Here is a 25,333-nt window from a genome sequence, read left to right as displayed (position 1 = left end):
GGGAACATCCACTTCCTACATAGCTGTCAAGGCAACGCCTATCTGCTGAGGCACCATAATTGCCTAGTTGGAGACCAGGTTGGTATCGACTTGATTTTTTTACCCTCTCCAACACCTTGGCTCACCTAGGCAGCATGACAATATGTTCCTTAAAATGTATGGGAATATCCTTACTTGGAATGGATTGTCAAAATTTCTAGAACGAAACCTTCGGAGTTTAAAGCCATAAAATACCTCCTTTAAGAAACTTTCCCTTCACTAGACACAAACTAGAAACCCAGATGGGGGTTTTATCTATCTTTCCTCTTCTAAGTTACCATGAAGAGAAGTATTCTTTACATGGAGGTGCAAAGGTTTCTAAATAATTGATCCTATATACTTGATTGTACTCTTTAGTCTTTACGACAAACCGGGCTGTATATCTTTCCACATTACCATCAGATTGATGAATGATTGTGTTATGTGTAGACCCACCAACATCCAGTTGGAACTCCTCCACTATGAAAATCAACAAGTTACAAAGTAAAGTTCATCTCAATAGCTCTCATTTTCTCAGACATGGCTTCCTTCAACAATGGGCTAGACATAGCCTCATTAATAGTTTTGGGAATGAATAAAGAAGAAAGGGTTAACAGAAAAGGCCACACCTACTGTAGATGTAGCGTCATGGGAAACAAACTTGATTAGGGTTAGTGCAAGCAATCTAATCCTTTCAGATGGCCATAAAAGAGCTAATTTGCAGGTAAAAGAAGGAATTTCGCCTGAATTAAGGAGGGATAGCTCAGGATGTAGATCCAAATAGGACTTTTAGAAGGTCTTCTTTCTCAAACAGCCCCTTCTGTACACATTCATCTCCTTTGTATGTTGTCAAAATCAACACCTCATTGCCATCCAAGGATTTATCAACGACAACAATATTTCCTTCTTGGGGCTTTCCAATGTCAATTGGGAAGCAGGAGATAAAAATACGATGAAGAGACAAGAGCAGCTACTTGAAGACGATCTGATGACGAGCACAGAAAGGAACCAATTCCAAGCTCACCAAGTGGTCTAGCCAAAAAGCTCTGCAATGTGAAGGAGGCTCTTAAAGTTTGAAACTCTTAACATTTTGGGGTTTTGGTAACATTTCTGAGCAAGTTATGGTGTGGAAAGATAAGCTCAGCTCTTTACAAATTCAGTTTCAGGATGATACCTTCAATGAGAACTTGCTTGAAGAAGAAACTGCAGTTTTTTCCTTAAGCTCTCAACCTTGCTCTTGTACAAAGAAAATTTCCCTAGGCAGAAATTCAGAATCAAATCGCTTGAGTTGAGAGACTCAAACTCAGCCTATTTTCACCAGTCAATTAAAGCCAGAAGCAATGCTAACTCCATTATGCAGCACACAGCTTCTGATGGTTCTCTTGTAACTCATATTAAAGACATCGAAGTTTTAGGCAGTAAATAATTTCAAATATCTGTTCATTCTTTGTAAAATCCAGGACCTATCCCAAGCAACCTTCTCAAGAAGTTCAACCGGAATTAGATGCATCCTTATCTCACCTCCATTCCAAATGAAGATGAAATTGTGGCACCAATTCAGTCTCTCAATGCCAATAGCGGTCGACGCCTAGAGGGTTTTCATGCGATTCTTCTTAGCTACTCGGGAATTGGGATTATCAAACATGACTTTATCAAAGCTATTAGAAGCATGTTCCTTAACTCAAATCACATCAAGGGAGTTAACCATAGTCAGAATTTCCTGTGCCCCAATGTTAAGTAAGATGCTTCAGCATGTCGGATTTCAGACCCAAATCCTTGTTCAACCTCCTCTAAAGTTCCATTGTGGAAATTCTGGCTCTTAGACTTAAAGCTCTGGTTCACATTCTGATCAGCAAAAATTAGTCAGGCTTCATTCTTGGGAGAAATATTTCAGACAATATTCTTCTGTCACAAGCTGGTTAGAGGATTTAAAAGAAAGAAAAAAATAACCCCCAGGTAGCCCTTATGAAGATTGTTATCCACAAGAGATGGGGCTTTTAGTAAAGGTCATGAACATCATCGGGATCCATGCAGCCTGATAAACCCCTTATAACTCACGTCTACAATAGGCAGAATATGAAGGGAAGCAGGGGATCAGCACCAGCAGAGAGCAGGGGGGCAAACCAACCAGCAGGGGACAAATAGCATGGTACTATTAAGAGCCTCCACGTGGCAGTGAAAGATTGGTGAGCAGTGAGAATTTGTTAGGAAGGTGGAGAATAAGAGAGGGAGGGGAGACATGTGAAAGGGGGGAGGAAAAGAAAGAGGCAAGCAAGTGTTTGAGGGGAGGGAGACCTCTGGGGAAGTGGCCTAGCCATGGTGCTGTTCTTATTTATCTGAGTTTTGATTTGGTTTACTTAATTTCAGTAGTCTTTATCAGTTATTAGAATCACAGTCTGTATTCAGCAGCTATTTCAGATCAGAGTTGCCTAATGAAATTGATTGAGACTTCAATATTATCCTGCTGATATACCAGTCTGAGTTCATAGCTTTCTGGTGTTATTTCCTATTGTTCTTTTAATTCCAAGAACTGAGTCTCATCTATAGATATCTGATTTGGATCTGTTGTTGAAGTTTATTAGAGTTATTGAATGAACAGAGTTATATTTTGTTGCTGTCTTTATGGAATCTGTTGCCATGAATGATAATATCCATTGTTGTCAGTAAGGTTTTGGTGCGACTCAGGTCAAGCTAGAGAGGGTCCTATCAACTTGGTATCAAAGCGTTCACGATCCCAGGGAGGTAATGGCGTTATCACTGTTTTCTGGTTATGGAAAGGCGCATGAGTGGTTAACAGAAGTCGAGCAATTTTGCCGGCAATACCAAATTGAGCGTGAATATTGGCTCGGAATAGCTCTCGAGCATTTGGATGGAGAAGCGTTAGAGTGGGTTTACGCAAGGTCTTGGCCAGTGTTTGAGTGGGTGAGCTTCAGAGAAGCCCTACAAATTGATTTCAGCAAGAGCCAGGCGGCAGACGTGAACTCGATTTTGGACAGCAACCAAGAAGAACTTAGGGATGCTAATGGAGTGGGGGAAATGGGAGACCAAGCAAATCAAAAGAAAGAACGCCGAGTGAAACAGCTGGAAGAGTGCGATCAACTGCTACGGTGATCCCGTACGATACTTGGAGAAGAGAGAAGAAGAATGAGAGTTTTCGACGTTGACGCCTACAAGAGTGAAATCAAAGCAACAGAGTATCACAATATCGAAGAACAGAAGCTTAGCATGAGGCCTAGTGCGATCGGTGGAGACCAGCAGGCGGCAGTTACGGAGTTCGCTTACAGAATTTGGGGAAGAAGCCGATGGTGTTGGAGGGTTTATGGGGTTAGACTGGTTCACCTCAAACCGGTTCGTGGGTTTGGTCCAAACCCTATGGGCCAAAGCTGGTGTTATTTGGGCCACATTCAGGTAGGCTTCATCTCATACATAGGGCCCAAACAAACCCAATTCAAAGATTAGACCTCTAGACCCCCAAAGAAACCACCTTGGGCCCAACCTGTTTCATTAAATCCAAGCCCATCCTATTGCATTAACCCAACATCCTTAGCCCATGATTTCAAGTGGTTAGGCTTAACCCAACATCCTTATCTACAAGCAACACTATGGGCCCAACTCATTCTATTAAGCCCAGCCCATTCCGTTAACCCAATACCCACCCTATCCTTTTACACTCGTGGGTTTCAGCATCTACACCCCACCGATTTAAAAGACCCACTCTGGGCCTGGCCCCTTTCATCACGACATGATTTTTATTTGCAGCAGCCACTGCTAGCTGCTGCCGACGGTGCTGATTGCACCACGTAAGCAACATATGATTGAACGGTAAAGAATCAAATGGCAGGGATATACTTGTAAATAATAATTTTTTATTTTTACATTTTAAGGATTTAAAGTTTATTACAAAATGAGGTCCTCACATAATCGACTCCCAAATCCCTCTCTCATTCATCTCTCAAGGTTCTTCTTTATCCGGAAATGTAGCGAAGTTTGTTGATGGCTCCTTCGAGCATCGAGATAATATCGTCGGAGAAAATTGAAATTCCTGCTAACAAGCTCCACAAACAATACGATAAGGTAAAACAATGACTTTGCTGCCTGCATTTTCTATTTCTTCACTTCTCTCTCTAACAGATACCCAAAACCCCTACCTCCAGGTCCAAAGCCATGGCATGGCCTACTCCACAACAATCTTCCCCATTTGGGACCCAAACCTTACCACTGTCTCGCCATTTTGGCTTGCCTTTATGCCCTCTCATGCACTTAAGACTTGGAGCTGTTCATGTAGTCATCGCTGCTTCAGGTTCTGTTGCTTCTCAGTTCCTAAAAACCCATGATGCCAATTTCTCTAGCCGACCTCCCAACTCTGGCGCCAAGCACATCGCTTATAACTAGCTATTAAGACCTCGTCTTTGCTCCTTACGGCCCTCGTTGGTGCATGGACCGGAAAATCTGCTATGTTCATCTTTTCAATGGCTAAGCTTTAGACGATTTCCGCCATGTCCAACAGTTTCTATTCCCAATCTTTCCTTCTTTGACGATAAGGTAATACAATGCACAATATGGAGAACTTATCGTATTGTTTGTGGAGCCTGTTAGCAGGAAAGGTTTGGTCCGACAATATTACCTCCCCGCCCAGAGAAACCATCAAGGAACAGAGAAGAACTTGAGAAGAATGAGAGGGGATTTGGGAATCGGTTATACAAGGGACTCATTTTATAAATTAGTAAACTTTAAAACTTTAAAATGTAAAAATAAAAATTATTATTTACAAGAATACCCCTGCCATTTGATTCTCAGCCGTTTGATTATATGTTGCTTACATGGCATGGTTAGCACCGTCGGCAGCAGCTAGCAGCGGCTGCTGCAAATAAAAATCCCCCAATATATCTCATTTACAATTTGGACCCAAATACATCAGTTGGACCACGACCCACACCTAACATTAATTCGAACCACGCATTTACCAAAGAATGGTCCAACCGAACCAACAAGTTCGGGACGCATCGTCTTCAACCTCTGAAAATCAAAATAGAAAGGGAGGCAGCTTCAACGTCAGAGAATCACAACGGAAAGGGAGAGGGCGACATCGGGGCTAAGCCGATTGAGGCACGACCTAACCAACAGGGGAAAACATTGACTTCTACCTCACTCTTGAGAAAGCCCTCGCATCTGGATGTGCAAAACCCCAAGGCGGAGATGCAACACTCGATTACGGCGAGTGAAACTCTCATACTTCAATTAAAATCCAGTGCAACTCGAGCTTCCAATCACCTGAAGGTTCCGCCGCCGATGACCTTACACCTCAGAGTTGACGCCGATTGTGAGTTTGCCATCACTAGAGGCGAGGCAGTTCACAAAGGGTTGCTGGAGGCTTATGGACAGTTGTTCTGGACCATCCTAGTTGCTTCCTTTGCAGCCCTTATCAATCAATCCCTTGCAGCCAACCTTGGGGTGGTCACAAGAAAACATTTAGCAGAGCATTGTAGAGCAGAATATCCAAGGCTGCCAAACTTCATCCTATGGGTGCTTGCTGAAATTGCAATAGTTGCATGTGACATTCCTGAAGTGATTGGAACAGTTTTTGCACTGAACATGCTCTTCAATATTCTTCTACGGTTGGGTGTTCTTCTTACCGGGATCATTACTTTAGTTTTTCTAGCGCTGCAACGATATGGGGTGTGGAAACTTGAGTTTTTAATTGCATTTCTGGTATTTACTATTGCTGCATGCTTTTGTGCAGAGCTTGGATATGCAAAGCCCAACTCTTCAGAAGTTCTGTAGGGACTTTTTGTTCCCTCACTCAAAGGCAACGGAGCCACTGGCCTTGCAATTTCACTTCTTGGTGCTATGGTGATACCGCATAATCTTTTCCTTCACTCAGCATTGGTGCTTTCTAGAAAAGTTCCACGGTCCATTCAGGGCATCAAGGATGCATGCAAATTTTATACCATAGAGAGTGCATTTGCTCTAATGATAACCTTTCTGATTAATGTATCAGTTATATCTGTTAGTGGTGCAGTCTGCAATTCTGAAAACTTGAGTCAAGAAGATCAGATTGGCTGCAAGAACTTGGACTTGAACAGAGCCTCTTTTCTACTAAGAAACGTGTTAGGCAGTTTCAGTTCAAATCTATTTGCAGTTGCATTATTACGGACAGCAGACCAACATGTTGTGATAGCTAGGCAGGCAGGACCGGATATCGGTGATCTCAGGCAGCTGCTGTGAGGATAACGGATCTGACGGAAGGGCCTGCTTTTGATTGCTTCCTCTTCACGTCTGCAGAAAATGGCTGCTATCAAGTGAAAGTCCTTCATCCATATATGGATGCTCAACTCCTTACAGCAGGTGTTGTGATTGGTAAGAGTCCTGTCGTACATGGTTTTCGGCTGATCCCAGCTCCTATGGCTATCCATGGTGTGTTCCGTCCATCAGCTCTTCTCTGTATGGACTGTTTCAAACTATTTGCATTTGGGATCGGTAACCTGCCAAAGAGGGCTTGTCAAGCTGCTGAACTAGCATGGTTATGTGGCAAGTATGTGAAGATCAAGTTTGAAATTTTCCCTCACCTTGAGGACAAGGTGAAACTTAAGGAGGGAAGTGTTGATAAGCCCCTTATAACTCACGTCTACAATAGGCAGAATATGAAGGGAAGCAGGGGATCAGCACCAGCAGAGAGCAGGGGGGCAAACCAACCAGCAGGGGACAAATAGCATGGTACTATTAAGAGCCTCCACGTGGCAGTGAAAGATTGGTGAGCAGTGAGAATTTGTTAGGAAGGTGGAGAATAAGAGAGGGAGGGGAGACATGTGAAAGGGGGGAGGAAAAGAAAGAGGCAAGCTGCTTGAGGGGAGGGAGACCTCTGGGGAAATGGCCTAGCCATGGTGCTGTTCTTATTTATCTGAGTTTTGATTTGGTTTACTTAATTTCAGTAGTCTTTATCAGTTATTAGAATCACAGTCTATATTCAGCAGCTATTTCAGATCAGAGTTGCCTAATGAAATTGATTGATACTTCAATATTATCCTGCTGATATACCAGTCTGAGTCCATAGCTTTCTGGTGTTATTACCTATTGTTCTTTTAATTCCAAGAACTGAGTCTCATCTATAGATATCTAATTTGTATCTGTTGTTGAAGTTTATTAGAGTTATTGAATGAACAGAGTTATATTTTGTTGCTGTCTTTATGGAATCTATTGCCATGAATGATAATATCCATTGCTGTCAGTAAGGTTTTGGTGGGACTCAGGTCAAGCTAGAGAGGGTCCTATCACAGCCTTTACCCATTGTTTACCCCTAGCTGTATTTCTTCTACAAGTCTTTCAGGTTTAGTAAATTGCAGCCTGGCTGGTCATCTGTACCTTCCATGGGGATTAGACAGGGCTGCCTCTTATCTCCTTATCAATTTGCCTTGGCCCTAGAAGTGGGGTGCAGAGATCTGCAAGTCTGCACCGATCATCAGCTCATCTGTTCCTATGTTGGATGCAAACCCTTGAAGCTCTCCAATTTAGCACTTGCAGACAACCTCACGATACTCTCAAGGCCTCTATCAGCTCTCATGAGATGATTATGCACTCTCTCCAGCATTTGCAGGTTGTTTCCACGCTTCGCATCAAGCCTAAAGAGACCCTCTTCATTGCAGGTGTCTCAGATATTGATAAAATTATAGTGATCGATTGTTTGGGTTTTTCTATTGGCCATTTTCCAGCCAATTAACTTGGTTTGCCCTTGATTCCAGCAAAACTTTCAGCCCATTACCGCACTCCCATCTTGGACCTTAAGAGGAAAAAAAACTCCAGCATTGGAGAAGTCAGTGATGTAGAACTTGGACTAAATTGAACTAGTTTCCATCTGACCAACTAGGTCAAGTCAAACCAGTCTAGCAATTATTCCAGAAGGGCCAAAAAACTGTTCATATGAACAGTAATGTGAACAGTGTCGCAGCCCTTTCTTTGGATCTTAATGAGAATATTATTAGAAAATTCAATGAGAACCACTTGCATCTGCAGTTTTGGAAGACTGAAGACTATTAGATTTTATTCAGTTTCTATTTTAGTTGTTAGAAGCCTGTTGCTGCTCCTTCAATCAAACTATGTTTGTAGCCTGTTAGAAGCCTGTTGCTGCTCCTTCAATCAAACTATGTGTGTAGCTTGAAATTTTAGTTGGTTGAATCCTCTTTTGTCCCTTCCATATCACAAACCATGCTTTTAGTAGCCTCCCACTCTATCTCATATTCCCATTGATCCATCACTTCTTTCTACCATTCAACCTAAATTTCTTATTTTCAATCCACTCCCATATCTGAGAATCAGGCTGTCACGTTCACTTCAAATTTGTAAGCATGGCATCCTCTCATCTGGACTACATTTGATCAAAGTTTGAAAGCCATCTACTGGTCAGTGCTACAGCTCAAAAGTTTCTATTCTGAACTAAGTTTTTGGTGATTGAAAACATTGCTCTCAATCCAACCATTGGATTTATTCAAAACTTAAACAGTTCCTTGCTAACACCGAGTATTGCTTAAACTCAGGCTGATTGCATTTCTGAGAACTGGTTATTACAGACCCTAAACTGATTATTTTAGTCCTTTATGCTATTTCTCTGTTAGTGGGTTATTTGGGGCAAACTCATCCTTGGCCTTACATTTACTGGTCATGGTTTGGGTTTTTCTAGCACTGGTCGCATGGTGCAAATCAAGTCTGTCTTAGAACACTCTTACATTTACTGGTCATGCACTTTTGGGCTTCTTTAGTCATCTATAAAGTCCTTGGAATCTCTGATGCCCTCTTTCCTCTGGAAGGGAAATAACGTGATATCTGCAGGGCCACAGTTTGTCTAGTGAAGAACGAAGGTGGGTTAGGCATTCGTAGTGTTAGATGGCGAATTCTGGAGCAAAAAATAGTCCTACCGAGAGTTAGCACTAGGCTATTTCTTGATGGGGAAAGTCGCTGGTATTTGATTTTTAGTAGTTATTAGAGCTGGTCTAGGAGTAGCCATGATAAGTGATAAGCTGCAAGAAATTTGTTTAAGATGGCACCACAGAGGCATGTAAATGCCCCTGTGCAGAGAAGTGGTTTATTCCAGATTGAAGGAACTAGAAGATCTAGGGGCAGACCTAGGATGACCTTGAGAGAAGTGCTGAGAAAAGATATGCATAGCTTAGGCCCTATATCTAGTATGGCCTTAAAAAGAGCTGATTCAAAGGCAAGAATCCATGTGTGAACCCATCTAGTTGAGACAAGGCTTGTTGTTGCTGTAGTTGTCTTTAGTCTTTGAATCCAACTTAACTTTTTTGATTTCCTAGAATTTTTCAACATTGCATTTTCTCTTCTATAAATAGGTTATATGTTGTGAAGTCTTCATCAATTCTGTGAAAAACAATGGACTTCTCATGGAATCTCATCTCTATTCTCTCTCTCTCTCTCTCTCTCTCTCTCTCTCTCTCTCTCTCTCTTCTCTCTTTCTTCTCTCTTCTTTTTCTCTTCCTTGTCGCTTCCTTCTTGCTAAATCTGAATTTAATTTAATCAGGTCTTCTGTAAAATGGCCTATATACAGTTCGTGGCTGCCTCTTCAGATTCTTCTTGGCTTGGCACAAGATTCTAGACTCTTGCTAGGTAGTCTCAGGATCCATTCAGTGGCAATGGATAAGTTATTTCCCATTTGGCATGATCTCTGGCATCCTATGGGAGTTCTCTCCCAACTAGCCAGCCCAAGGATCATCAACTATTAAATGCTATGTTGGCTGAAATTCTCAGCCATTCTGGCTGTTCTCCTCCTACCAGCCACCATTTGCTCAACACTATTTGATACTCGTTGATTCCAGTTCATCAGCAATCCTTTGGGGAGAGTGACTCATTCTTCCTTTTCCACTAAAGGCAGCCTGAGATCTCTTTCAATTTAGAGGCCTTCAGTTTCTTGGTGCAAACTTCTTTAATTCAAACATCATATCCCTCACCATTTTTCAACTGCTTGGCATACTCTTACCAACTGCCTTCCAATGCAGGACTTTCTTCACCTTTTCCAGATAAAATGCCTCCCCAAAGTGCTGCTTCTACTGGAATGCAACGGAAGACAATGAACACTCTTCTTTTCTTGCCCTTTCTCTGCCTTGCTCTGGAATGGTGTACTTATCAACTGCTGGCCCAAAGGCCAAACAATTTTATCATTCTGTATAGAATGGACCTGGCTTGTCAAAGCCTTTTCAGGGTCTTCTACTTGCAACTCAATCAAGAAGCTGGCCTTCTGTGCAGCCATTAACCATATTTGGATGGGGCAAAATTTCAGGATATGGCCCACCAACTCTAGGCTTCTCTGACAAATTCAGGATTTATTTTCCTTTGAGATTAATTCAATGGTTATGCTTGTGGCATTATTGACTCCCCAAGGAACAGGGACATTGTTGCATCCTAAAGTCTTGACTCAATTTCTTCACAAGCCAACGCTTTGCCTGGTTGAAGTTCGATTTCTATTTTCTTTTCTTTCTCTACCCCTGCAGCCTGTTACCTTTCTATCTCTTGGTAATGAATTCTTATATTCACCCAAAAAAATAAAAAAATCTGAATTAGTCCCAACATTGAAGTATGTGCATCCATCATACTCGTTCCCATTGGGTCTCTAACTAAACACCAAAGAATAGAAAATCCACCACTTCAAGTATGGGTGATCATTTATTATCAAACTAAGCCCCCACCCCCGCCCCCCCCCCCCCCCACCCCCCCCCCCCCCCCAACACACACACACAAATGAAAAAATTAAAAGAAAATATATAAACCATTTCCTGACCAACACAATTGTACAATGTTAGGATAAAACATCCACGCATCCTTATGATACTCGGAAGAGAAATAGCCTTTCAAATTGAAAGCATGTTAAATAGTGCAGATTCTAAGACAAACATAGAGAATTAATCAATTAGAGACAAAAGACGAGTAAAACTCACTATATGTCCCATCATCAAAAGTAGAATACAACCATATGACAATAAATGAAACAGCACATCTACCCAACCAAATAAAAAATAAATAAAAACGAATGTTGCCGAATTTCAGGACAAGTAGATAAGTATTAACCAAAAAAAAATCACACTGGAAGAAACGACGACATTCAAAATACCAAAATAGATCCATAAGTTTGCATGCCCCAAGAAGGAATGATAATAACCATACTTCAACATGCCTATATAACTCAGGAGGAGGTAATTCGATCGCCTCAATCCTCTTAGGTTTTCCACACTTTGTTACTAACGCTTCCACCTCAATGCAAATTGCTCGTACAGCATCCTGATAAAAGAAAGATATATATGTATATATATCAAATAAAGAATATGGACATACAAGATAGTTTGAATATTGAAAAGTATGACATACAAAAATGAAGGAAACAAGAAAATCACGGCTTGAGAGGCAGATCATTGGAACAGAACAGAACACAATTACTTTACCCATGGGTATTTAACACGGTTAATTTAGCAACAAAGACATGTTTCTATTTTCTTTCTTTCTCCTTCTGTTATAATATGGGTACAAGAGTTTGTCCAGGATTTTTTATTTTATGTTTCCCATACCAAATATGTTTGCAATTCTTATACGCATTCTCTGTTATAACTAAAGGCAGGGTATGTCCCATTGACATAAGCTCAAACTCTAATTCTCTTCATGGTAAAGCCGTCCTTCTCTGAAAGATTTTCTTGAAAGATGTCAAAGCCATAGAGGGATCACCACCTATCACTGACTTCTTCTCCCACTCCTATCTCCACTAGCTTCACCATCATCAAAAGACCTCTTCCCCTTCCATTTCCACCACTTCCTTCACCGGCAACCACAACCTAGGCTTCTGCCTCTCTTTCTCCTCTCAGTTTCTACCATTAGGCCTTTTCAAGCCCACTGCCTCCCTTAACCATTATTGCTACCTTCCACCAGCCCTTTCTCTTTATTCTGCCATCCAGATAGCCCTTTCACTTGCTATATTTTTTCCCTAACTTGGCGGTAAGCACTTTTTTTCTGCCAATGACCCATTCTTTAAATGTTTATGTTTTAAACCCTTTTCTATTAAAACTCTCCTTCTGTGAGAGACTGAGAGTAACATTTGTGGCTAGTCATGTCACCATGACCTTCCTCCAGTGTCAATGAAACAACTTCTACGCCCACTCGTGACCTTGATTTTCATCCTTTTCCACATAATTCTGTCAAATATAATTGACAGAATTATTTGATACGGTCTCGCTTGTGTATGCTCCTAGTTGATACTAGATGTCTCTCTAGCCATCTATATGGCACCTCTACTAAGCCTACATCTGCTAGGGATGCTCAAAACAAATGGGTACATATGAGTGTTTGGTTATGGGTATCAACTCAACCCTATTGAGCCTGTTATTGCCAAGAGCAAATCTGGTTTGAAATTTCTTGAAATTTCGCCAAAATTTCACAAGAGTTCGGATGTGTTGAGTCACCAAAACGAAACATTCCTGCAGAAAGGGATTGGCTGGTCGACTGGAATTTCAATGAAATTTCAGTATTTTGGTCCAAAACTCGAAATTCCAAAACTTTTGGTTGAAATATAGGGAATGGTACATGAGGATTCAAAATACACTGCCAATCAAGGGTGAATAACAAACACCTATTTAGGTAACTAATTTTGCAATATGATCGATTAAATCTGTTAATATAGACTTAAATGGGGTTTCCATGAATGTGAAGTTATACTTCAATCAAGAATGTTTAAATGTGTGAACATGCATTTAGATTTGACCTCATAGACACAAACAAGAATGTGAATCCGAAAGACCATTGTGGGTGCTTCTTTTAACCAAACTAAAAATGGAAATGTGTTTATAGGCCCCCAAAATAGGTTGTCCAAAACTAACAAGAACCATAAAATGCATAAAACCCACCGAAACCTGGATGAATTTGTATCAGGTTTCAGCAACGTTTTGGTCATCTCGAGGTGGCCGAAACCTTGAGACAAAATGAAATCTTGAACATTGGATGCTGTCATGCTGCTAGATAGTGTGAAAAGTTGCAAAGAAAACCTACTGTAAACTAGGTAATGCTACTTAAGTTCTATGACATTCGCCATCAAATTCACAAATTGTAGAAGAAGATCGTCTCTATCTCAATATCATGATACCTTGCATGGTCTTTGGCAGACCTTAGATATATATAGAAAGTTCACTCCCTCTTTTGATACAGATATTGCTGCGTTTCACCAGTGGTAGGACAAACTCTGCATTTATGACTTTTTGGCTGGCTTGAATATAGAGTATAACCAGATTTGTGCCCCATGTTTTGACACGAGAGGTATTTTCATCTATTCAGTAGGCATATGCTCCCCAATTTGAAGGACAGCCAATGTATTGCTATGTTTCACTCAGTGCCTCAGGAGCAATCTGCATTGCTTACTAGTCCCCACTGCTCCATCTCATGAAGATTCTTCTTCAGTAACTTCAGCTTGTAATCCTGATACGACAGGGTCTTCTTATATCCCTGTTTGGTGTAATTACCGTGGTTGTGATGGTCATACCAAAGAAAAGTGCTAGAAACTACATGGGCGGTCCACTGGCTTTTCTTGGAGGGTGCAATTTCATCATGGAGCTGTTATAAGCCTCAATTACTGATGATTCATCCATTGGTGCGCCTCTCTCCTATAATGAGTTTCAGCACTTTTGTCAACTGATATCTCAGCTCCAAATTTCTTCATAATGCTTCTGCCAGTGCAGGTGTCGCCTTTACCCGGTTCTATCCTTTGATAAAACGTCTATAGGTATTTCTTTCAGCTGCTATAAAGCCTCAGTCATCTCTGCTTCTCAGATAATCAACTCTAGAAAACTAAACAGATGACTGGTTCTACTTCTATATTTTATTGTTATGTCGCACTGTTCTACTCACCCATAATTGGGATGGTCTCTGTTAGATGTTCTTCCTCTTTGCACCTATCTTCTATTTAACATGTTCCAAATTTCTCCCCTGAACTATTGTCTATTAGTCTTACTGGGATTTGAACTGTAAAATTGTTTTTCCAAGACATACGATTGGCAATGGCCAATGGTAGACTTAATAGTCTATGCTTGAGACCTCTCCCTCACATCGCTACTGGAGGTTCCTCTTTTGCATCCTCGGCTTCTGCTCTCTCTATGTTGCGTCAGTGGTATCAGCATTTTGGTCACCTGCTTTTGTCTACTCTATCTAATATTTTCCAAGTTTAAACTTTGTGATTGCACTATGACCAAGCAAACTAGGAATGATTAACCTATTACTGATAATAGAAGTTTGAAACCTTTTTTCTATTATTAAATATTTAAATCTAACTAGGGTCATATATGTTATGTTTCAACCTATAATTAGTGCTAGTTTCTTATTTCCACTAATTGCTGTTAGAATCTAAGACCATGTAACCAGCTTAAGAACAGAGAAAGGAGAGAGATTTTGAGAATAAGAATGAGGGGAAGAAGAGATGTTGCAAGCAAAGAGCATGTTCAAGATCTTGCTCTCAAGCGAAATCGCTCCTTCCAAAAACCAAGATCTCGACCAAGTTGACAAGATCTCACTTGCAATATGGTCTTTTTTTATGCCAACTCAATGGCCCATCTTGGTGGGTTTTAGGGTCCAGGTTGGGCTCAAACTTGGTAGTTAGCCTAATTTAGGCCATCTGAATGCATCGGTGGCTTGGATTTGTGAGAAAACAACCCTAAGTATGAGTTCTAAGTCTATCCTAAGTGTGAAATCAAAATGCTAAAGGATTGGAAAATGCAAGGGTATACAACATGTAATATAGAACCATTAAGGCATGCAAATGAAAAGCAAGTGTATCAACTACATCAAATAACTTAAATGTCATCAAAATTCCATCCATGTGAGTATTACAATCTTGACTCTCGATAATAGAATAATCATAGAAGAAAATTCGACCGAAATTGTCGAAACTTCGGTCAAAATGTCTACATTTTTCAAAAACGAAACGAAATTCCAATTATTTTAGAAAAGTGACAAATTTCAACCGAAATTTCGGAGATTTCAACCATTTTGGAGGTTTTGACCGAAATTTCAACCATTTCAACATTCCAACTTGTTTTTCCTTAGTTTTGTTGATTTCTATCCCATTTTCACCTAACTTTCACGACTCCTTTGCCTTCAAACACCTCTTTTGCTCATTTTTTGCCCCCCCCCCCCTTTTTTGTTGTTTTGTTCATGCCTTAAATGACCTTGTATTGCCTTGAAATTAATATACGTTTAGCCTAGGACTATGATCTATGATTGTGTTTGTTAAACTTATCTTTTTATTATTTGCTACCATTTTTTCATTTTCTGATTTTAATAATTATTTTCTAAAATTATACTAAACAGCACGATCATTCCATCCTAATCTGCATCATCAAAATTATGACAACTCTTCAAATAGATACCTGCCCAACTTCAACAGCTTGCAGCAACTTCTCCTCTGGAAGAAAATTGCAAAAACCCTGCAAAACAGAAGAGGTAACATATAAGAGAACAAATAAAGTGACTCTGACAGGTACATTAATTGACACATAAGCCTAATAAAATCCCAGACAAATGCCTCAATTGGATATTCTTTTGTTACTGCAAAGCAAGTAAGAAAAAATAGAATTTACAACCTAATGCCAAAAAGAGACGTGTAAACAACAGGACAACAAAACTATTCAACTCAATTCACTGAGAACCAAGTTCTCGGATACCAGAATCAGCTAGAATAATTTGAGCTTAAGTTACATCTGAACCTCAGTATCTAATTCAATTTAAGTAATCAAGAGCGACTAGCTGCAAGCTTCCAAGGAAGAAGCTCAATACATCAGGGGTACAAAGAATCTATATATTTCTCAATCTGAATGGTGATTGAAGAAAATTGACTCGCACACCAGCCAAAGTATAGTTTTCATGGCATCTAGGTGACCGAAGGTGTTAGAGGGGGGGGGGGGGGGGCTGCCTGCAAAGTGACACCAATAAGACCAAGGTAAATGGACACCTAGGGAACATTTGACAACTATGATTTGCAGCATGGAATAAATTTCCACTGAAATATCTGCATTTTTCAAAATCGAAACGAAACTTCAGATATTTCGTTTTGCTACAATGTTTTATACCGAAATTTTAACCGAAACTTGGTCAATTATTCCTCACAGAATCCTCTCTCTCAGTCGAAACCTGCGAAATATTGCAGGTTTTGGCTTTTCTGCCCTGGTTTTGCAGCTTATGTTTCGGACGTATATTTTGCCAATTTCTCTTGTATTTGGTGATTTCTACCCCATTTTCACCTTGTTTCCACAACTTCTTTGCCTTCAAGCAGATCTGTTGCTCCTCCTTTGCCTTCAAAAACCTCTAAAGCCACAACAGTTATTCATGAGCCCAAGACCAAACTATAAAGGAATATGAAGCACAAGTCATACCAACAGTTCCAAACTTCCCATTTTTTAACTTTTGTTTTGTTCATGCCTTGAATGAGCCATCACTTGATCTAGTTGGTCTTTGTATTTTATTGACTTGTTGTATATGTAACCATTCTACTAAACAATTCATGCATGCTAATGATTATATGCTTGTATGCAATACAATTTGTATTTCTCGAAACTAGTCATTTGTTAGTATACTCAAACTCAAATGATAACTTTTAAGTGGTTTTCTTGGCAAACTACCAGTTACATTCTACTTATTATGCTTTATTAAATAGGTAGGAGGCAAACCTTGCTCGAAAAGTATCAAGTTTCGACCGAGATTTCGATTGAAACCTCGAGATTTTGGTTTTTGCCCAGGTCGAAACTGGCCTCAAAACCGAAACCTCGATCCTTGATTTGAAGTGTCAAATAAGATGTAGATTGACCCAATCAAAAACACATGGGAAAAGAGGCATTTATGGGTTATCACTTAAACTCTAAATAACTTCCCCTCATTGCACCCTCCCATTGGCCATGAAACATTAAGTAACGAAAGATTTTCAATCAGAATGCACTCAAAACCTTGTAGCTTGAAACCAAATTGAAGATTTGGGGATAAGTTTCTTTTTATAGAAGAGAATCAAAGTAAGATTTCTCCCATTAAGTTTCCTTCATCTTTCTACAGTAAATCCATAGATTTAGAACGTTTAAGCTTATCGTTATGTTTTTATGAAGAACTCCTGCTTACACTTCCAGATACTATCATGGGTAGAAACTCAGATGACAGAAGCAACTAGGCATGGGTCAGCACTCAGCACTCAAACATTAACTGCAAAATCCCTCCCCCTTCCCATCCCTAATTAAAGAGAAACACAGAGAAGCCATGTGGATGTTTCATTGGCCTAGTCATACATGGTAATCCACAAAAACAAAACCAAAAATATATACGACTTGAATTCAGGAATCAGTGGATTGACACCATCTATGGCCTAAAAGGATGTCCACCAGTGTTCAGCAAATAGTACACACAGAGACACAGCCCCCTCCCCCCCCCCCCCCCAAAAAAAAAAAAAAAAAAAACCCACAGACCCACACACACCACACGCACCCACGTCCACACAAATATTCATACATGGTAGAAGAAATTAGAATTGTGGAACAGATCAAAAGTTCACCTCTATCATCAATATTGCACTATCTGTGCCAGCAATTATCATGTCCAACTCCGAATTTTCCATTTCTTGGATAGTTGGATTCACAATGAACTTATTGTCAACAAGGCCAACTCGAACTCCTGCAACTGTTTTTGAGTTTGGCACTTCTGAAAGAGCTCTGCATTATTTAATAACCCAAGAGAAGTAGAAAAGTCAGGAGCTTGTGAAAGAGTGCATTAACGAAGTTCAGCTTGAATTCATGTTGGAGATTGCCATAAAAACCAGACTTCTTTTTGAAAGAAGCATCCTCAATCCTTTTAATACAAATGAGCTCGAAATTGCTTGAAATAAAAGTTGACACAGACTTACACTGCTATTCCAGCCGCAGTGATTGCCAAAGAATCAGGGGAATGCAGACCATCGTAGCTTAAAACCTACAGGTGCAATGATGGCAAAGAATTAAGAAGTACGCAAAATTTGTTACACTTAGACCATAGGGACAATAAGAATTACAAAATATACAAATAAATTGGGTTTATTGCAATTTATGGATGAGATGAGCACCGGATCATCTATGACACAGACTCACTTTCATAAATTCAAATGCAGTGGTATGGCATGGCAAGAAAACTCAAAAGTGATATATGAGGCATTTTTTTGCTAAAGGTCGCAAAGATTATTAGGGAAGTGCAAATATATATAGAGTTAACATCTGGGCATACCAGACATAAACAAACACAGTTGTTTTGTCCACCTTCAGCAAACCATCAGCAAAGAGCAAGATAAAACATTGACTTAAGGATTAAACTTTGGCATTACCACAAACAGAGCCTTATAATTAACAAATGAAACTGCCAAGAAAATATCAGAGATTTTTATTCAAATCTGAATCTTGGTATTCCAACATAGCCCCTACTATTATCATTGACAATGATGGACTGGAAAAATAGAAGAAAACTTGATGATTTGCACTCTACTTAGCTAACTAGTCAGCTACTAAATTTATCCCTCTGAAAAAGTTGCTTAACTTCCTTCATATAGAATCAAGCATGGTCAAAATCTCAGCATCAATGCAGGTGTTGACCTGCCAAATCCAAGATATGGCTGAGATCACCCAAAATCTGGTTGAAACCAGTGAATTCTTCTAAATAATCTCGACCTATGGTTTCAACCCCCAAATCATGGATTTTTTTTCCATCTTATTGATATGATTCTTTACCCAAGTCTACCATTGTTCGCTGGAACTTAGACTACTAGGAAACTAACTTAGAAACATACCATGACAAATGCAATAGAAGATGCCAAAATATTCCTTCAATCCACCTTCTAAGGGTCAAAGATGCACAACAGAAGCTCCAAAGTTGAAGAAATCATGTTTCTTTCCCATTAAACCAACCTTTTATGTCAAGATATGGAGGAGAATGTCAAAATCCCAGAGGCACGACTATCAAAACCAACGAGATCTGTGAGATTTGGTTGAGACTAGTGACTTTTTGTTGCTTAAAAACATGTCTCAACAAACTCAGGTGAAACTGTTCCATCACAGTCAAGATTTAGACCTACTCGCCCCAGTTGATTAACCTTGTCCTTCCACATGAATCTCGTCTCAGTTTCAATGAAATTTCAGTCGATTTTGACGAAACTCGTCTATGGAATCAAGAAACTCCTAAAGCAAACCTATTTTCTGCTGAAAATATTAATAGATGAATTTACTGCTGATGAAAAGAACCACGGCATAGGAACGCTCTCAATCCATAAAACTTCTTATTGAGAATGAGACAATGGCTTATGACTTCAGGATGACAGCCTTTCTGCATTCATCATAATATGAGAAACATTTTAGAATAGCTATGAGGACAAGTACCATGAACCCATATTACAACACTGCCCCTCAAGTGGCGCATAACTATCAAACATGCCCAACTTGCCAACTATAGAACAAAAACTACTACTAGTTCCCTTGTAACATCATCAGCTAACTGTTCAGTGGACTGTATATACCATGTACATGACACAAATAACTTCTTGCTCTAACTTCTCCTTGACGAGGTGGCAAACAGTCTCAATGTTTTTGGTACAATCATTTTGAACTGGATTCTGTGCAATACTTCTTGCTGCTTTGCTGTCACATAGGCAATTCAACACCAACACATAAGTCTTCAATTAGTCCCTAGAACCACAAAAGTTTTTGCATATTTTCATGAGCCACGGCCCCAAAATTCAGCTTCTACACTAGACAGGACAACAAATGCTTGCTTCAAGCTCTGCCATGTTACCAAGTTACCTCCCAACAAAGTGCAATAGCCTTAAGCAAATCTCCTGTCATCTGGTCAAGGCATCTTGATGCAGAATTGAAGACATATTTGAGAAAGAAGAAGCCCATTGGGTTAGGCCCATCAAAGGCCTAAAGCTATCACCCAAATCAGCCCATGACTTTCATGGGCTAAGACTGTTTTAGTGGGTTAAAGTTAGTCCACATATTTTGATCTCCATAGTCTAGACCAAAGCCCAAGTCTAGTTCTTGAAAAGTCAATAAAAGGGGTAGTGCTTTGAAAATAAAAGAAATCATTGTCAAACAAGTTTTCCTTTGTCAAGAGTTAGGTAGTAGTTGAATTATTAATAGGTAGGTGGTGTTAGCTAGTAGTTGGATGTTACCATTAATATTTATGTCTCTTTAGAATGCTATGTAAAGAGACTTATGTAAGAGGTGAGACACAACTCATTAATTGAAATCAAATTGCTTTGTTAGCATTCCTTCACTATGGTGACTCATTGTGTTTGATCAAGGTAGGTTGGTGTTCGATCCAATTGATCCACCTTGCGGTGTGAACAAGGTAGGTTGGTGTTCGATCCAATTGATCCACCTTGCGGTCTAAAGCCTGGGTGCTACATTGTTATTCTCAATTTCTAATATTATCCTTTCAATTTCGTCAACATTGTTTTGCCCCTGTTTTGAAAATCTATTCAGTCCATATTGTTGTGCTATTATCCTTATCATATCATACCACTCTAGTTTCAGCCCTTTTTCACATCTGAACTCTGTTTCATCTTAAGTTTATCACATCTGAAATTGATTCCCTGTGAAAGGTCCTATTTGGCTATTGTTTTGATCAATCAAATACAGTATTACATTATTTGGTATCAAAGCCATGACAGGGAAGGAAAATTCTGGATCATCAAGTCCAACTAATCCTATGGCGGCAATGATGGAGATGGTTTAACAACTGAGCAACCAAATCAATGTGAATCAGGAAGCAAATGGATGAGAGGTTCTCAGAAATAGAGGCCAGAGTTGCTACCTTTACTCATGCTCCTCACCCTCCACTTGGTGAAGAATCTCATCCAGCTCATTTTGTAGCCAATTTTCCTACTTTGGAGAAATATAGGGAGAGGACCCCAAAGGATTCCAATTGTGCAACCAACTTTTGAGGAGCACCTACAAAGTTATTTCGTTGAAGAACAACCTACATCCAATAGGCATGTTGATGACTCTCACAGGGTTACAAAGTTATTTCGCTGGAGAACAACCTACATCCAATAGGCATGTTGGTTACTCTCACAGGGTTAAGCTTGAACTCAAAGAATACTCGGTAAGCATGATCCTCAAGTCTTTTTTGATTGGTTGGCAGCGTTGGATGACTATTTTGATTGGTATGAACTATCAAAGGTACAAAAGATAAAGCTAACACGTACCAAGCTAGTTGGAGCTGCATGTGAATGGTGGAGAACGTGCGAATATGAGTTGGAAGATCATGGTAGAGCTCCAACTACATGGAAGGAAATGAAGGAAGAACTGAGAGAAAAGTACTTGTCATCTATTTTCGATTGCGACTACAAGACAAGTTAAATTCTCTTCTTCAAGGGAACTTGTCAATTGCAGAATATATGGAACAATTTGACTCTCTTTCTTCTCGTATAGGAATTTGAGAGAGGGAGATCCAAGTCTTGTCACATTTCAGATTGGGTTTACGGCTTGAAATCAATAGGGCCATTAGCGTTGTGGATGTAGAGAACGTGTGGCATTGTTTTGAAAAGGCCCTACTTGCAGAAGGATTATTGGCATCCAACAACAAAAGGTTTGGATACCAAGCCGGGGAGGTTAGGCAAAATTTTCCAGCACCAAAACCTACAACAACAACCCCTATTCAACCCACATTTCCTACCCGACAAGATAAGGGCAAGGCTCCTAGACTAGTGGCTACCAAGGACAATGTTTTAATTGTTAAGAGGTTGGACATTATGCTAAATATTGCCCACGCCGTCAAAAGATTAATGTTGTTGCTGAGATTGAAAAGTCAACAGAGGAAGAAGATCCTGATCTTTTCTCATACCCACTCGATGATGGCAACTATGACGGAGTTGCATATGATGAGGATGATGCTAATAGATGTGATGCTTATGGCATTCATATAGTAAGCCGCATCTTCGTGGCTGAAACCAAAGGAGAGGATTGGTGTCCGCAATTGTATCTTCTACAGCCAAATGAAGTCCGGAGATAATACCGCTTTGGTGATAGTTGACAGTGGGAGCTACGTCAACATTACCTCAGACACTTTTGCGAAGAAAGGTAACTTAAAGGTGGAGAAGCACCCTCAACCATATCGGGTATCCTTGCCGAATGGGAATACACCGGAGGTAAATCAACGGTGTTCCGTACCACTTAAGCTCCATCGATCTAAGGAAGAGGTATGGTGTGATGTAATCCCTATGCATCTTACTGATGTTCTGTTGGTCGATCATGGATGTATGATAACGATGTTATGGTCAGGGGGAAGAAAAACCAGTGTGCATTCAAGTTCAAGGGACTTCACATTATCTTCCACCTAGTCAATGTCCCAGTTGAAATGCGACAGTGAAGGTCCCTAAAGACCAACCAAAAGGGGACCATTGAAGCACAAAAGTTGTTGTCTATACCGCAAAAGAAGCTATTGGTTGTTCCTCACAAGGAGTTCATTCACACTACCCATGATACAGGGCTAGTATTAGCTCTTGTTACAAGGGAAGTTACCCCTCCACCTGAGGTGACATTCCCTCCACCCACCAAAGTGTTACTTTCTGATTTTTCTGATGTGGTTCCTGATGAGTTGCCTAATGAGCTACCTCCTATGCACGATATTCAACATGCCATTGAATTGGTATCGGGTTTGGTGTTACCAAACCTATCGGCTTATCGCCTTAGCCCAACAAAGCACAACGAACTTAAAAGACAGGTGAATAAGTTGCTACATAAAGGATTCATTCAAGAGAGCTTAAGGCCATGTGTTGTACCAGCATTACTCACTCCAAAGAAGGATGGCTCATGGCGCATGTGTGTGGACAGTAGAGCAATCAACAAGATTACAGTCAAGTATAGGTTTCCTATACCATGGCTTGATGACATGTTAGACATGCTATCCGGGGCTAAGATATTTTCTAAATTAAATCTTAGAAGTGGCTATCATCAGATTCGTATTTGGCCTGGAGACGAGTGGAAGACTGCCTTCAAGACCAAGGATGGACTATTCAAATGGAAAGTCATGCCTTTTGGTCTGACGAATGCACCTACCACATTCATGAGGGTGATGACATAGGTACTTCTTCCTTTTTTTGGTCGATTTTTGGTTCTATACTTTGATGATATATTGATCTACAGCAAGCATCTAGACGATCACATTGATCATCCACGGCAAGTCTTGAGAGTGCTTCGCCATGAGAAGCTATATATCAATCTCAAAAAATGTTCCTTTATGCTGTCAAAGGTTGTGTTCCTTGGTTTTATTGTCTCATCACAAGGGGTTGAAGTTGATCCAGAGAAGATAAGAAGTATAACAGATTAGGCTACACCAAAGACAATCACCGAGGTTCGTAGTTTTCATGGACTTGCATCGTTTTACAGGAGATTCATTCGAAACTTTAGTGCAGTCATGGCACCTATTACTGAGTGTTTGAAGCAAGGCAAAGGTGAGTTCAAGTGGACAGCAACGGCAACCAAAGCCTTTCATCTTATCAAGCAAAAGATGACAAAGCCTCCAATACTTCGCCTGCCAAATTTTGACCATATATTTAAGGTAGCAACCAATGCCTCATATATTGGTCTAGGAGGTGTATTGATGCAAGGAGAGCACCCCATTGCTTTCTATAGCAAGAAACTTAATGATGCCAAGCAACACTATTCGACATATGATTTAGAGATCTATGTTGTTGTCCAGGTGTTACGCCATTGGAGACATTATCTCATTGGCAAAGAGTTCATTCTCTATACCGATCATGAGGCCCTCAAGTATCTACATTCACAAAAGTCGATCAGCAATAGGCACGCTAAATGGGTTGCTTATCTACAAGAGCTTGTGTTCGCAATGAAGTACAAAGCAGGCAAGGAGAATACAGTGGCTAATGCATTGAGCCAAAAAGTACTAACTCTTAGCACATTCTCAACACATGCAGTTAGCATTGATCAAATACGTGATGAGTATGCATCTAACGAAGATTTCAACATGCCATACAAGGAGTTACAGCAAGGCAAGCAACATCATAAATATTCACTTCAAGACGGGTATTTGTTTTTGGAAACTCGGTTAAGCATTCCAAATTCTTCCCTACGACATCACATCATATAGGAGCTGCATGGTGGAGGTTTGGGATGTCACTTCGGCAGGGATAAGTCTATCAAATATGAAATTAATTCCCTATGAAAGGTCTTATTTGGCTATTGTTTTGATCAATAAAATACAATACTACATTACATCCTGCCCATTCAATGTCGGAATCGAAACCAACCCACCAAGAGAGAATCTTCTAACTTAGTCGATTGTTGCGGGATGTGGCACCGAGAGAGAGTCTTCATATTTACTCAACCTTTCAGCTTACTCAAATAAGGGGGCTCATCCCTTCCTTGTTCTAGCATGCTAGCCATTGTGATCTAGTTGGGCTAAATGTATTGACCCTGTAGATAATTTTCAAAAAGAAGAGAATGCCTTTCTAGGCAAGGTTCAAAAACCCATCTCAAAAGAAGAGAATGCCTTTCCAAGCAAGGTTCAAAAACTTATCTCAGATGGGTCAAGCTTCTCTAAACCTTTAGATCCCGGCAAGGTGCAAATTTTGTATTTTTTTCCCCTTTTTCTCCTTTTTTTTTTTTTTTTTTCTTTCTGGGGAGGGCATATTGGTTCTGGAATGACGTTTTGATTGACAAATGGCAATAGTTGGGTACAAAACATTAAGGTAAACTTGTTTTAAGCTTAATAAACTTATTTTAATATTCATATCATATAAAAAGAATAACAATAAGTAAATAAATAAAGCATCCAGCTTGGTGTTTTGGTTTTGCATCCTCGGTTAGTAGTGAACATTGAAGGTAAGATTGCTTATTCTACGGTTTCTACCCCTTTTTTCCCTTTCATCCCCCCCCCCCCCCCAAAAAAAAAATTCTCTTTTTGGGGCAGGTGTGGAAGCTAACTGAGCAAGCGAAGGAAGTAAAACAAAGAGCCTAAACCCCAGGTAGGGGTGTCAATCTTGAAACCAAACCAGAAAACCAGCTGAACCACGAGTAAAATACAAGATCTTTTCATTCAAGTGATTGAAAGAATTTCACCAAACTCAACTTTGCAAGATAAAATCACACGTGTCTCCACTGTATAGAAACTACGAAGGTATCAAGAAATCTGGCCATTAAAATGGACAGCTGATGAAGGAGAACTCAATCCAGGTAAGTATTTTCTTTTTAAATTTTGAATGTGTAATTATTTTCTATTTAGGTTTCTAATTTTGTATGAGGATTGAACACATGTATCTGTTTTTGTTACA

At 40.0% G+C, this 25,333-nt stretch overlaps 1 protein-coding gene across 1 annotated transcript in view; it reads right to left on the bottom strand.

The window, feature by feature from the left end:
• RIF10 (polyribonucleotide nucleotidyltransferase) overlaps nucleotides 1-25,333 on the bottom strand; it is a 106,998-nt gene that overhangs the window by 43,348 nt on the left and 38,317 nt on the right. Inside the window, 4 exon segments of the mRNA XM_089144650.1 lie at nucleotides 11,182-11,295; nucleotides 15,414-15,470; nucleotides 17,576-17,732; nucleotides 17,924-17,988. Coding sequence (XP_089000776.1) covers nucleotides 11,182-11,295; nucleotides 15,414-15,470; nucleotides 17,576-17,732; nucleotides 17,924-17,988 — 393 coding nt within the window.

This window comes from Hakea prostrata, chromosome 2 (genome assembly GCF_041222555.1).
Source record: "Hakea prostrata isolate BN-2017 chromosome 2, UWA_Hpros_2, whole genome shotgun sequence".
NCBI lineage: Eukaryota > Viridiplantae > Streptophyta > Magnoliopsida > Proteales > Proteaceae > Hakea > Hakea prostrata.
Note: the sequence above shows the minus strand (reverse complement) of the source record. Positions and strands in the feature narration are given on the sequence as shown.